Below are 14,329 nucleotides of genomic sequence, written 5' to 3' on the forward strand. Positions count from 1 at the left end.
GGCTTGGGAGTCAGAAGGACCTGGGTTCTAATCCTGACTCCACCACTTGTCTGCTGTGTGACCTTGGGCAAGTCACTTCCATTCTGTGCCTCAGTTCTCTCATCTGTAAAATGGGGGTTAAGACTGTGAGCCCACATGAGACGGGGATTATGTTCAACCTGATTATCTTGTATCTACCCCAGCACTTAGAACAGTGCCTGGCACATAGAAAGTGCTTAACAAATGCCACATTTATTATTTTCTCTGCCTCAGTTACCTCATCTGTAAAATGGGAAATGAGATTGTGAGCCCCACATGTGGGGAGAGGGACTGTGTCCAACCCAGTTTGCTCGTATCCACCCCCAGCGCTTAGTACAGTGCCTGGAACACAGGAAGTGCTTAATGAATTTCACAATTATTATTATTACATTCCTCAGAAACGTGTTTATCAATGGTATTTATTTAATGTTTACTGTGTGCAGAGCACTGTGCTGACCGCTTGGGAAGAGTACAGCAGAGTTAGATAAAATGCTTGTTCTGCAAAGGGATCAGTATGTATACCACTTTTATTTCTGAAAAAGTGCTAGACTTTTGTCATGGAAAAATGAATTTTAGTAACATTTGAAAAGTAATGCATTTTTATTTTTTTCCCCCCTCAGGTACATGTCATGCACACTTTAGCAGCATCACTCTCTGCTTGCATTTATCAGTGCCTTTGTGGGGGCCATAGTTACAGGTAAAAAAGATTCTCTCCAAAATTCAACCAAGATTTCAAGGAGTTTGACTTTGAGGAGTTGTAAAACATAAAATTGCACAAAGCAATAAAAGCCCTTAAAAACAAACAAAAAGCTCACTGCCGAGAGGGGGGAGGACATTTTTTTCTTATCCATTTATGCCCAGCTGTTGAGTTTTGGATTATGTATGAAATCGTGTTCCATCATACCAGTGAAAGTAGTAACCATATTGGTCAGTGGTTTGGTGGTTAATGGGGTTTTCTATATTTTTTCATGAAACAAATAGAGGAACAAAAGCAGTCCAAATCGAGAAGTGTGTAGATTATTACTTAGGCCAAATTGAAGGGCTGTTTGTTCTGCTGGGGTTGCTCTGTTAGACTGGAGAGGAGTCCTAAATTCCAGAAGCAAAGCCTTGATGTAGATGATTGGGGCTTTATCCCAAATCCCAATCTGGAGAACTTGGATAATAGCACTATTAGTGACACGTGAGCTCACTTTAGCCTCCGTTTGGGATTGAATAGGTTTAGGCAACGCTGCTGTTGGTCCGGTGAAAAGAGCAAAACTCTGGAAATGCGGAGAGTTGGAGTTCCAGGGCCAGTTGTGTCTGTAGCTAGCCAATGTGGGCGAAGACAGCACACTCCCCGACGGGCATTCCGTGCCATAGTGGGAATGTGACTAGCACGTAATCGATTCCTAGGTCCCGAAGTGTCAGCACCGAGGCTGAAGGGAGAATCCATCGTCATCAGGTTACGTTTCTAGCCCTCTGAATGCCACCTAGATTGGAGCAGGTGATCTTGGCACGTGCAGTAGAGCATGATTATGGCACGTTGGAAATATCCATTGTCCTCTTTGTGTGTCATGGAAGCTGAGGCGGCTTCTGGTAGGTGTTTAGCAAGGTAGAGAAGATGATCAAGAAGCAGTCTGGATTATAAACTGGGACCCTCGATCAATCAGTGTTATATATTGGGTAGTTACTGTGTGCGGAGCACTGTGCTAAGTGCTTGGGAAGAGTACATTACAATAGAGTCGGTAGGCGCCGTCCCTGCCCACAAGGAGTTTACTATCTAGAGGGGGCGGATAGACATTAAGATAAATAACTGATAGGGGAAATGGCAGTTTGTGTGGCCATTCATTCAGTCGCATTTATTGAGCACTTACTGTGTGCAGAGCACTGTACTAAGCTCTTGGAAAGCACAATACAGGAATAAAAAGAGACAATCCCTGCCCACAGTGGTCTCATAGTCTGAGGGGGGGAGACAGGCATCAATATTAGTAAATAGAATTATAAATAATATACCTAAGTGCTGTGGGGCGGAGAGAGGGGGAAGGAGCAAAGGGAGCGAGTCGAGGTGACACGGAAGGGAGGGGTAGCTGAGGAAAAGTGAGGCATAGTCTGGGAAGGCCTCTTGGAGGAGGTGGGCCTTCAATAGGACTTTGAAGGGAGGGAGAGTGATTGGCGGATTTGAGGAGAGAGGGCGTTCCAGGGCCGAAGTAGGACGTGGGCCAGGGGTCGGTGGCGAGACAGGCGAAATGGAGGCACAGTGAGAAGGTTGTGCCTAAGTGCTGTGGAGCTTAGGGTGGGGTGACCAAGTGCTTAACGGCTACAGATTCAAGTGCAAGGGTGATGCAGAGGGGAGAGTGGGAAGGGGAAGTGAAGGCCTCTTGGAGGAGATGTGATTTGGGGATGTGTTTTTTTGAAGATGGGGAGTGGGGGTCTGTCAGATATAGAGAGGGGGGAGTTCCAGGCCAGAGGGAGGGCGTGGACAAGGGGTCGGCAGCAAGGTGGGAAATAGAGGTTCAGAAAGCAGGTTGACGTTAGAGGAGCGAAATGTGTCAGTTGGGTTGCAGGAGGAAATCAGCGAGGTAAGGTAGGAGGAGAGCCGAATGAGCGCCTTAGAGTCGACGGGAAGGAGTTTCCGTTTGAGGAGGAGGAAGAGTGGGGAGACACAGGCTGAACTGTTTTTGAGAAAAATGAGCCAGGCAGCAGAGCAAAGTATGGACTGGAGGCCGGAAGATCAGGTAGGCTGATGCGGTAATCGAGGCAGGTTACGATAAATGCCCGGAACAGCTCAGTAGCAGTTTGGATGGAGAGGACAAGGGTGGATTCTAGACACGAGAAAGTAGAACCAATAGAATTTGGTGACACTGAATACGTGAGCTGAGTGAGAGAGACAAATTGAGCATAACACCAAGGTTACGGGCTTGTGAGAGAGAGGACGGTGGCGCTGTCTACAGTGATGGGAAGTCACGGGAGGAGGGTTTGGATGGGAGATACTACATTGTCTTCTTTAAGCGGAGCAAGTGCAGTATCTCAGAAGCAGCATGCCAACGAGAAATAGAGATCTTAAGATTCAGGAGGCTAAAAATAAAAATAAAACACTAGCTCTACCGTGTGGAAAAGGCTACTTCGTGAACTAATGGTGTAACTTTAGATTTTGGTTATGTTCTCCACAGTTCATTACAAGCAAATCAATTCACTGGAATGGTCTATCAGACACTGCTGCTCCCCCAAAGACATTCTTTGACAAGAGCAAGCTTAGATGAAACGGTGACTCCCAATACCTCACCATCTCAATGGCCAGGTATAAATAACTTATTTTTCACATAAACTATGTATTGATTCTCTTGCAGGTTTTACTTCTAGGTTTCTTTTCTTTCTTTTTTTTTCTGTCTTGGGGGGAGCAAAATGCTGATTTATTTATTTTTTTCAGTTGCCAGATTTTGGGTGGTTGTTTTTTGTTTTTTTTTTTTCAAATGATTCAGTTTTATCATGGGGCAGTAAGTCACATACTTTTCCCTCGATTCATGCTAGATCCCGTACGTATCCAGTAATATCAAGTGGTATCAGTAAATTCAGGAAGGCTTATAAGTTTGAGATTTTAGTAGGTTCGAGCAGAATGGAGAAAAAAATGATCTGTGATGGGTTGCCAGAGGGAACTGTCCCTTGTTGCCACTGAGAGAGGCAGTGTGTTCATTCATTCGTTCCATTGTATTTATTGAGCACTTACTGTGTGCAAAGCACTGTATTAAGTGCTTGGGAGGGTATGATACAACAATAGACACATTATCTGCCCACAACGAACATACAGTCTGGAGGGGTGTGCTCGGCTGGGTGGAGGGGTTTGACTGTGTATATTGTTCCTGGGTGGAGAATAGGTTCAAATAAATTAATGATTCTACAATATGTGATAATCCATGGTATTCACTGAGCATTTCCTATGTGCAGAGCACAGTTCTAAGCACTTGAGAGAGTAGAGTACAACAGCATCAGTGGACCTGTTCCCTGCCCATAACGAGAATCACCTAATGCTATTTATTCATTTATTTTGCCTGTCTACTTGTTTTGTTTTGTTGTCTGTCTCCCCGCTTCTAGACTGTGAGCCCATTGTTGGGTAGGGATTTCTCTATTTGTTGCCAAATTGTACTTTCCAAGTGCTCAGTACAGTGCCCTGCACACAGTAAACGCTCAGTAAATATGAATGAATTTAGATGGTTGGACACTTGAGCCGATGGGCCTCAAATATTCAACCAACAACATCTTTGAGGGTCCTGGTGGACCCCACCTTTTCCTTCTCCCAAAGTAACTTCCATGAACTCTTCACCAAAAAGAGCTCACAATTCTTTTTTGAATTTGCTACTATTCTGAAAATGGCTATCGAGGGATTTCCTTGGCTTTATAGCAGATCTTCTTCCAGGCTGGGAGAGGAGGGGCAGGAAGCTGCCAAGAGCCTCACTTCCTTTATTCACAGCACACAACTCACTGCTGTGCAGTTCTTGCTGTCACAACCCTTGAATCGATTTATTCATTCGTATTTATTGAGCACTTACTGTGCACAGAGCACTGCACTAAGCACTTGGGAGAGTACAATACAACAATAAACAATCAAGGTTCCCTGCACACCTTTACCCTTGTCAGAAAAGTCCCAACCTAAGCTGACGGTTCATATAAAATCCCTCGTAGGAGTGGAAATGGGGAAACGAAACGTTTGTCCCTATTGCCATAATACGCGATGGGGGTAAATTGCAAAACTTAAAATGAAGTCGCTACCATTTTGGTTTTTCCCAGGAATCAGTGCTCTGATTTGCCTTTTGAACTCAGCCGGAGAGGAAGCCCAGTCGGGGCTCACGGTCCTCCTGTGTGAAATCCTCACAGCAGTGTACCTGAGTCTCTTCGCCCACGGTCTGGCGACACATTCTAGCAATGAGCTCTTCCGCATCGTAGCTCATCCTCTAAACGACAAAATGTGGTCTGCTGTGTTTGGCGGAGGCGCTCACGTCCCTAGCAGAGGGCAAAAGATGTCGAAAGCGGTCTCAGGTGAGTGTCTTCCACTAAAACCTCGGTCCTCACCTTTTAAGAACGGGAACTGGATTGATCTGAATCGTCAACCTTTCAAAGATCAAAACTGAATGAAAAACAGGAAGGATCTGATTAGTTTACGAGCTAATTGCTTTTGATAAAAGGCCATTGAGAAGGCTGACCAGTTTTCGAGGAAGCGAGAAGTAGGTTATAAAAAGGGTTGTGTGGGTTTCAAATTCCTGTTACCCCTTCCTTTCTCCAGCGAAGAAACCTGGTAGCTGTCGTAAGTGTAAGAATAGCCGCTCCCTACCGTGATTTCTTGAAGAGATTTAACTGTGAAAATCTTAACATTCCTCATCCTTGCTGAAAACAGTTTTGGCCATATGTTCCTCTATTGCAAGTACAGAATCTCTTTTCTCTTTTTGGCAGGAAGGCACTTTTCTATACCTAGCCCTCATCAGGTAGTAGTGTTCTCCATGGAATGTGTGGGGTTTACCAAAGCCCTTACAACCATCAGTTCTCATAGTCCTACCAGCCTCTCAGGCAAGACATTAGATTCAGAAATGGGCTTTTAGTTCAGTTGGTGGGGGGGTGGGAAGCTTCGGGTGGTCTTTGGATGGCTTATTTTGGGTCGTCTTTTTGATTATTATTTTGCAGGGGAGAGGGGTTTGGCTTCTTTAGAAAATCGATCCTTCCAAGAAAGTTTTTAGTAAGCCATGACCTCAATGATTTTTTTTTAATATCAATTAGCATCGTACAAGCTTGTTAAATAATTCGATCTACATTTCGTAACTTTCATTTTGGGAGTGTTTAAAATCTTTTAAAGTTAAAGATTATCGGGTTCGAAAAAAATACTTGGCAAATCACTGCCAATTGTGATAAACCAGACCATGGCTTGAAGCAATCAAAAGGGAATTTCAAAGGAGGCAGCTTTTCTCTTTTTTCCCCTCTGCTGCATCTTCAATTCACCCATTAGAGTTGTGGATTTCTAAGTGTTCTTGGTATTATGAAATGTGAATTGTACTTTAATAATTCCACCATTTTCCAAATTTTAGCCTCACAAAACATATTTAAACTTAGCAGGGCTAGGTTCTTCAGACCAGAAAAAAGTCCCAAGTTTCTTTTAAACATTAGCCTTAATTTTGTGATGGGTTCTGTTTTTATAATTTTCCAATTATTGTTTTAGGACAAACAAGTTGTCTACAAGCCAAAATTATAAACTTTTCTTGAAGCCAGCTAAAGCGGTGGTTATAAAGTCCCAGAGTGTACAATCACTAGCGTGATAAGCAGTGTAGCCTAGTGGATAGAGAACAGGCTTGGGAGTCACAAGGACCTGGGTTCTAATCTTGAATCCGCCACTTGTCCGCTCTGTGACCTTAGGCAGGTCACTTAACTTCTCTGGGCCTCAGTGACCTCTTCTGTAAAATGGGGTTGAAGGCTGTGAACCCCATGTGGGACATGGAATATGTCTAACCTGATTATCTTGTATCTCCCCTAGCACTTAGTACAGTGCCTGGCACATAGTAAGTGCTTAACAAATACCATTAAAAAAAAAATCACTAGGCCTGATCTTCATTTTTAGGGATCATATAATGCTACCCAATATGAAATGACAAGATGTGTGCAACACCTTTAATTTTCTTGTGCTTGAGAATAAGGAAGAGAATAAATCTCCATGTTTAGAGAAGCAGCGTGGTTCAGTGGAAAGAGCACAGGCTTTGGGGTCAGAGGTCATGGGTTCGGGTTCGAATCCCAGCTCTGCCACTTGTCAGCTGTGTGACTGTGGGCAAGTCACTTAGCTTCTCTTTGCCTGTTACCTCATCTGTAAAATGGGGATTAAGACTGTGAGCCCTACGTGGGACAACCTGATTCCCCTGTGTCTACCCCAGCGCTTAGAACAGTGCTCTGCACATAGTAAGCGCTTAACAAATACCAACATTATTATTATTATTATTATTATTGTTATAACCGCATCTTTATGCCCATGCTGCCGATAGCCACACACAGTTAAGTCTTAAGTTAAGACTCCTTTTCGAAGAGGAGCTATTTACACAGAATAAAGCAAAAGTTCTCCACATGTGTAACTAAATGGAAATGATTTTTAAAATTCTAAATGTTAGTAACTTGGTGTATTTTTCAGTTTTACATACTAAATTAAGAAACCATTTGGTGTTCTTTTTGGGTGAGTGCACTTTCGTCGAATCTCGTACCAATGGATATCTGTCATTTCTGGGACTGACTTTTATTTATATTCTTGATGACTTCTGAGCCATGACCCTTCTTTTTCCAAGAAAATATTGCTTAAATTTGCTTACAAGGTATTTTTCAACATATCTACTTGGCTTTTTTCTGTGGAAATGCAAGTCATTTGTCATAACCACTACGTTAATCAATTCATCACCCTGCCACTCTTTTGAACAGAACTCTCAGGTGATAGGATTAAGGCCCTTGCATTACACAAAGAAACCTCTGTAGCCATAAATTGGAAACAAAATTGTTTTTAAGTGCAGTAGTTAAAACTACTGTATTCACTTTATGCAGAAAATTATTTTCAACCGTAAAGATAACGCCATACTTTTTGGCAGGAGCTTAAGCATGGAGAATTAGGTTTTTGTCATTCTACAACTATGAATAGCCTTTCAAGTAGTGTGCTAACTATATCCCCTCACTCTACTGCCTTTCATTCAAAAATAAAGGGAAGCAGTGCGGCCTAGCTGAAAGATCACGGGCCTGGGAGTGAAAGGACGTGGGTTCTAAGCCCAGCTCCACCAAGTGTCGCCTGTGTGACCTTGGGCTAGTCACTTAACTTCCCTATGCCTCATATCTTGTGGAAGACGCATAGCTTCTTAAAGATAGTTATCACAAGCGTGAAACATCTTTCATTCATTCAGTCGTATTTATTGAGCGCTTACTGTGTTCAGAGCACTGTACTAAGCGCTTGGGAGAGTACAGTGCAGCAATAAATCATCACAATCCCTCCCCACAGCGACCTTACAGACTTTCGAATTCAAGATTTTAATCTGCCCCATACATGAAGGATATGATCAGGAGTTTAGTCAATTCAGTACCTATTGAGTACCTACTGTGTGGAGAACACCGTATGAAGTTCTTGAGAATATAAAATCATCATAAAAATTGTGGTCTCCATCCTCGAGGATCTTTTCTAATATAGGCAGACATGGTTCGGTGCACATTGAAGATTAATTGGAAAGCCATTTTTTCAGAAGTGAGAACCTTTTAAGATCTGGCCTGGTGTACTCAGAAATTACTTAGGTTAAAAAAGAAATTGGAAGATGTGTTTTTTTACATCTAATGCTTATCCAATATTATATGTATAAAGTCAGCTGCTCTTGCTCAGTTGAGTTTGACCGTTAATGTTGACTTGAGATGTTTCAGTATTCAGGACTACCTTAGGTTACAGCCGATATGTGCATTCCAAGGATATTCAATCATTTATTGAGTGCTTATTCATTCATTCAATAGTATTTATTGAGCGCTTACTATGTGCAGAGCACTGTACTAAGCGCTTGGAATGTACAAATCGGTAACAGATAGAGACAGTCCCTGCCCTTTGACGGGCTTACAGTCTAATCGGGGGAGACAGACAAGAACAATGGCAATAAATAGAATCAAGGGGAAGAACATCTCATTAAAAAAATAGCAAATAAATAGAATCAAGGTGATGTACATCTCATTAACAAAATAAAGAGCGCTTACTGTGTGCAGGGCATTGTACTGAGCGCTTAGAAAGTACATCACAGCAATAAAGTGAGAGAGTCCCTGCCCACAACGAGTACACAGTCTAGAGGGGTGGGGGAAGCAGACATATATACATATCCTGCACTGTTTGCTGATTTCCCTAGGGATAAGTGTGACCAGCCCCCGGCATTATAAAAGTCAATCCCCTCCCTCCCCCCCGCCCTCACACCTTCCCAATGGCTTTTCCCCCATTTCTCCACTGCCCATTTCTCCCTCAATATTATTTTCCCCTTTATTTGAACATTAAGCCTAGAAACAGCCGATGGCACAGGCGTGACCACCAGCACTGTGTTTAATCCCCCTCATTTGCCCTTTCCAGCTTGTAGCTTCACTTCCCAGTCTGACCAAAGCCAGAGGAATGGGGCTACTGCTTACTATGTGCAGAGCACTTGGGAGAGTACCATGTAACAGAGTTGGTAGATGTGTTCCCTGTCCACAACGACCTTACAGTCTACCGGGAAAAACTCCAGATTCAGTGTCCTATCTAATGGCTTAACTAGATAGTCAAAGAAGAGCATTATCGTGCACTTAAAAAATTCCACCAACTCTTTTCTGAGGAAATATCGACTAAATTAACTCCAATTTTATGGTTAAAAAACTAATTATTTGGACAGCTTTAGCCCATTGAAAATATAGAAAAAAGACAGTTCACAACAATTAGAAATCCATACTTTTCCCTTCATCCTTATCTCTTGTGTTACAGTAGAAACCACAAAACCACACCAGAAAACACAAAATACTTTGTGTTTTTCTTAAATGTAGCATCCTTGAAATTCCAAGAGGCGTTGAATTTCAAAATGTGTTTGAATTGTTTGTCAAATTTCTGATCTATTAGCCTGCCCTCCAATTGGAGAGGTGGATAATTGATTATAGCTTGTCTATCCAAATTGAGATATGGGTTTCAAAATTATTATTGCTGTTTCAAATAGGCATATGATGCTCTTGGTTATTATTGAAATGTCAGAGAAAGCCAGATCCCTTGAAATATGCTTGTTTTGTGGGGCTAGTTTTTTTTTTGTTTGTTTTGTTTTTAGGCAACTAAATTCATTTAAATACAGATCGGTGAATCCAGATGTTTCATGTGCATTGGTTACAAATGTACCCCTTATGTAAATTAGCTTTAAAGGAGTTCATTTTTACCGTGACTTCCACGGTAAAATATAGTTGTACTGTATAGACTTCAAGATGACTTGAGTGAACTTTGACAGTAAAATTCACAAAAGCTTCAGTTGTATTTTAAATCAGTTAGTTAATATTCCTGAAAATATTACTATTGTATTATACTCTATAGTTAGAGTTTTTCACATTCTCTCACATGCTGCAATGCTAGGAAGATGGAATAAATGCAATTCGTGGTGACATTTTCAGAAATGACCATGAATAGCCAACTTTTGTTACGCGAACAAGCCTCTAGCTTTGCAGTGCAGCAAAGCCTATACCGACACCTCCTGTCCTCTAGAGTATTTTGAAACCCATAGAGGCAAAACATAACCAACTGTGTACAGAAGGTCTGGGCTGCCAATTAATCAGAATCTTAACTGAAAATGATCCCTGGATCATTTTTATAACAAAGTTAAAAAAGGTGAAAACATTCTTCCTTGGCACTGCTTTTTTGTTTTCCCTTTAATTTACGTTCTCATTCACTGAGTGCTTATGCTCTCCCGAGTACTAAGAATAATGATAAGGTATTTATTAAGCACTTACTATGTGTTAAACACTGAGGTAGATGCAAGATAATTGTGTAAATCGCTGTGAGTTACTCAGTTGTTAATTTTGGTATGGAATGTGTTTTCCTGAATTGTATCATTTGTATACCTTCTTATCCACTTACCTACTTGGCAAGCCAGAATCAGCCTTTTGGCTATGTTTCTACTTCAAAAATGCATTGCTAGGTAGACTCACCTTACTCATTTTCTCAAATTTAAAGATATTAAAACATATCAAATATCTCTATGTAGCATACTTAGGTCTTTGTACTGTAATTTTATATCTGGATTCACAGACTGTACACTGAAGTCTTTTCTAATCTGCTGTCTATTTTAAAATCTTTTCCTCTTTTAACACGTTATTTTTCTAACCTTTTTTTGTTCTGGTATAGCAGTGCTGACAAACCTTTAACAGTATTGCAAGTTCCACTTCAGGATTTTTCTTGTGCCCTGTATGTTGATGATTCTTTAAAAGTATGTCAAACTTATTGCGTTGTCTGGTTTACTGTAAATATATTTTACTAAACTAGTATTGAGTTTCTCTCAAGAAAAAAGGTAAATGTCTGTATTACTAAATTGGAATTTGATTAAAGTTTTAGAATGTTTATGAAGCACTCTCAGCATACTTTAATAACATAAGTTTCTGGTTTTTCCAAAAGGAAAACTCAGTAACCAAAAACTGAAAGAAAAAAAAGCAGACTAAAGAAATACATTATTTAAAATCCTTCATTTTTAGAAATTACTTTGAAAGAATACTTTTTATATACTGACTTATGTAAGATTTCTTTTCATTTTACATATTTGGAAAAAAATAAGAGTCAAGTTAAGCACAGGTTTGCGCTTTGCCTTAAATAATGCATGTGCATGCTGTTTGTGCCAGCTGATTGATTTAAACCCATTGATTTAAAAACAATTGTGTTGCAGCAGAAATGTTTGCATCTGTCAGAGGTAAGTGAACTCTAATTGGCTTCCTTGCAGGAAAAACATCTAAAATGGAATAGATGGATTGGGTGTTTAATAGTACACTTTTTCAGGAGAACCTTAGTAGCAATCATTTGCAGTTGATTGAAGAGTTTAGATTATTTAGTGGTGTGACAGCATCCTTGGTTTTTAATAGAAAGTACTGTGGTCTGAAAGATTTCTCATGTAGTAAGTTCGACAATTATTGAAATTAAGGTTTTGCGAAAAACAGCATTAAACCAAGTGCCTTGAAACTGAGTTGTACTTGGTGGCTTAAATGTATTTTTTTAGTATTCCATGTTGTTTGGAAGTTTTCCCAGGCTTGGTTTTGGAAAGTTCACCTTTCCGTGCTAGACAGCAGGAGTGATGGGACAAGGTAGTCTGCTGTGTGACCTTGGGCAAGCCACTTAACTTCTCTTTGCCTCAGTTCCCTTATTTGTAAAATGGGGATTAAGGCTGTGAGCCCCCCAGTGCTTGGAAGAGTGCTTGGCATATAGAAAGCACTTAACAAAATGCCATTATTATTATTATTCTTACTTAGTGCTGTTTCATTAAGGGCAAATGGAAGGGAACAAGATCTCCTCATCAGCTTGAGAGTCGGTGGGGAAGATTTGGGCAGAGGTGGAGATTATTTGAATCTGTCCTTCACCAACCCACCAAACTAGGTCATGTGTATGTATAGTTTAATGTAACTCTTTGAGACCTCGCTACCTAATGTAGACTTCCCGAAGGCATACCTTCTGCAGTGAGTTCTACAGTGCACTGAACTAAGCGTGTGGGGAGCACAAAGCAGAGAAGTGACCTGTTACTTGCCCATAAGGAGCTTAAACTCTTACCAGGGGAGTTCAGATAAAATTTTCAAATGGAGTAGTCAAAGTTAATAATTGAACATATGGATGCATAAGCATACAGGAGTGCTGAGAATGGATAAAAAGAGGCGCTGGAGCTGACTGGAGTGCTGGGAACTAATGGGGGAATCGTTGGAGGAAGTGGGATTTTAGGACAGCTTTGGATAGGATGATTTTGGGAGAGGGGGAGTTCCAGGCTGAGGTAACAGTGTGCCTGAGGAATTGGAAGTGGGAGAAACAAAAGAGAGGCACAGAAAGTTATTTTGGAAGGAAAAAGATTGATCTGAAGAGCAGTGGGTCAAAAGAGCTTAAGATGGGGTAAGTTGGTCGAGAGTCTTGAAACTGATTGTGAGTTGTTTCGGCTTGGCCCGGAGGGCTCCTTAGCGTTTTGAGGAGTGGAGAGAAATCCGCCGAGTGGTGCTTCCAGATGATGATCTGTGCCACGGCATTTAGTAGAGACTGGAGGCAGGGAAAACAGTTAGGAGGGTGAATCAATAGTTCCACGATGTGGCCAGAGCTGGTGCCAGAGGGTAGGTCTTTGGATGGAGAGGAATAACTGATTGGATTTGGCAGTAGATTGAATCCGTTAATTGAAAGACAGCGAGTAGTCGAGGAGGATGCTGAAGTTGTGGGTTACAGGGTCAGGGAGGATGGCGATGTTATTGGTATAGATGGGTGGGAAGAAAATTAAGTTAAACTTTGTAAAGTAAAGGAACTTGCAAACCTTTTTGAGTAGGAAAACTGTGCTCCTACTTAATGATGCTCATTTTCCATTTTAGTGCCTCCTCCAATGGAAGATAGTGAAAAACAACAGAAACGCTTTAGGCCTTCGTCAAAGATGTCTTCCAAAGAGTGCCTTCTAGAGACCCCTTCTTCATCAGGAGTAGCCCAGGAATCCTTGACTTACAAGGAGAAGTATGTCCCTCCTGAGCTGAGTATCTGGGACTACTTTATAGCAAAGGTACCATTTTTGATACAGATATGGAAACCAAAGTATGGAAACCAAAGTATCTTAAGTAGAAATCAGTCGGCCATTTCAAATATTTTCCCCTTACAGAGTAATGGAAATTTTCATAAGTTACCTTCCCCAAATGTTGCAGTAATAATATTTGACCAACCTCTTGGCAGTTTAAGCCATTGCTTGGGTAACCTAGGACTTCATAATTGAAAAATTCCATCACCAAAATAGGGCTTGAGCTGCAACAAATTGTTATCAGGCCTCTTTCCTGCCCAATCCATACTTTACTTTGCTGGCTGGGCCATTTTTCTAAATGTCATTCTGCACACGTCTCCCCAGCCCTCCCAAACCTTCAGCGTTGTCCATCCTTCTGCGGATCAGGCAGAAATTCCTGACTATTGGGGCTTTAAAGCAGTCAGTCAGTTCTAGCTCCCTTCCTCACCCACCATCTTCTGAAGTGGTAAAGCCCTCCTTGCACACTTGGTTCCTCTCAAACTAACCTGCTTGCCGTGCTTACTCCTCAACTCTTCCGTTGTCGACTCCTTGCTTACACCCTCCGGTCCATCTGAAACTCCCCTCTCCTTAACATCTGAGAGACCACTGCCCTTTCTACCTCCAAAGCCCTTCTGAAATCCCATCTGCAGAAAGCCATCCCTGATGAATTTCTGTTCTTCCCCCCTCGTATCCGCCGCTATTTCAGTACTTCCCTGCCAGCTAAGACCTCATCTTCTGTCCCCACCCCAGCACTAGTGTATAGACCATTATCATCTGGTATTTCCTCTAGAATGGAAGCTCCTTGAGGGCAGGAATCATGTCTACAAATTCTCTTGTATCTCCCAAAGGCTAAGTGCAGTCCCCTGTGCACAGTAGGTGCTTAATAAGTATTATTAGTTTAAAGAGGTTAGAAATCACTTTGAATACCATAACTAAATTACTTGAGAAGGGAAAGGAACAAGTAGGTTAAAATGAATAACAATAGCTACAGGTGTGGGTGGTAGCAATCCTTGAAGGAGAGGATTAGTACTGATTATTAACAGCTTTAAAAGCGGTGGATCAAATGCAACTGCTTAAAAATGTTCTCATCTTGC

At 41.5% G+C, this 14,329-nt stretch overlaps 1 protein-coding gene across 3 annotated transcripts in view; it reads left to right on the top strand.

The window, feature by feature from the left end:
• The window catches only part of DMXL1 (Dmx like 1), a 153,342-nt gene that overhangs the window by 93,851 nt on the left and 45,162 nt on the right, over window positions 1-14,329 (top strand). For all 3 annotated transcript variants that reach the window (XM_029056093.2, XM_029056092.2, XM_039910825.1), the window contains 4 exons: window positions 639-715; window positions 3,168-3,295; window positions 4,780-5,028; window positions 13,063-13,244. In XM_029056093.2, the coding sequence (XP_028911926.1) occupies window positions 639-715; window positions 3,168-3,295; window positions 4,780-5,028; window positions 13,063-13,244 (636 nt within the window). The remainder of the gene's footprint in view (window positions 1-638; window positions 716-3,167; window positions 3,296-4,779; window positions 5,029-13,062; window positions 13,245-14,329) is intronic.

Source organism: Ornithorhynchus anatinus, chromosome X5 (assembly GCF_004115215.2).
Source record: "Ornithorhynchus anatinus isolate Pmale09 chromosome X5, mOrnAna1.pri.v4, whole genome shotgun sequence".
In the NCBI taxonomy this organism is placed as follows: domain Eukaryota; kingdom Metazoa; phylum Chordata; class Mammalia; order Monotremata; family Ornithorhynchidae; genus Ornithorhynchus; species Ornithorhynchus anatinus.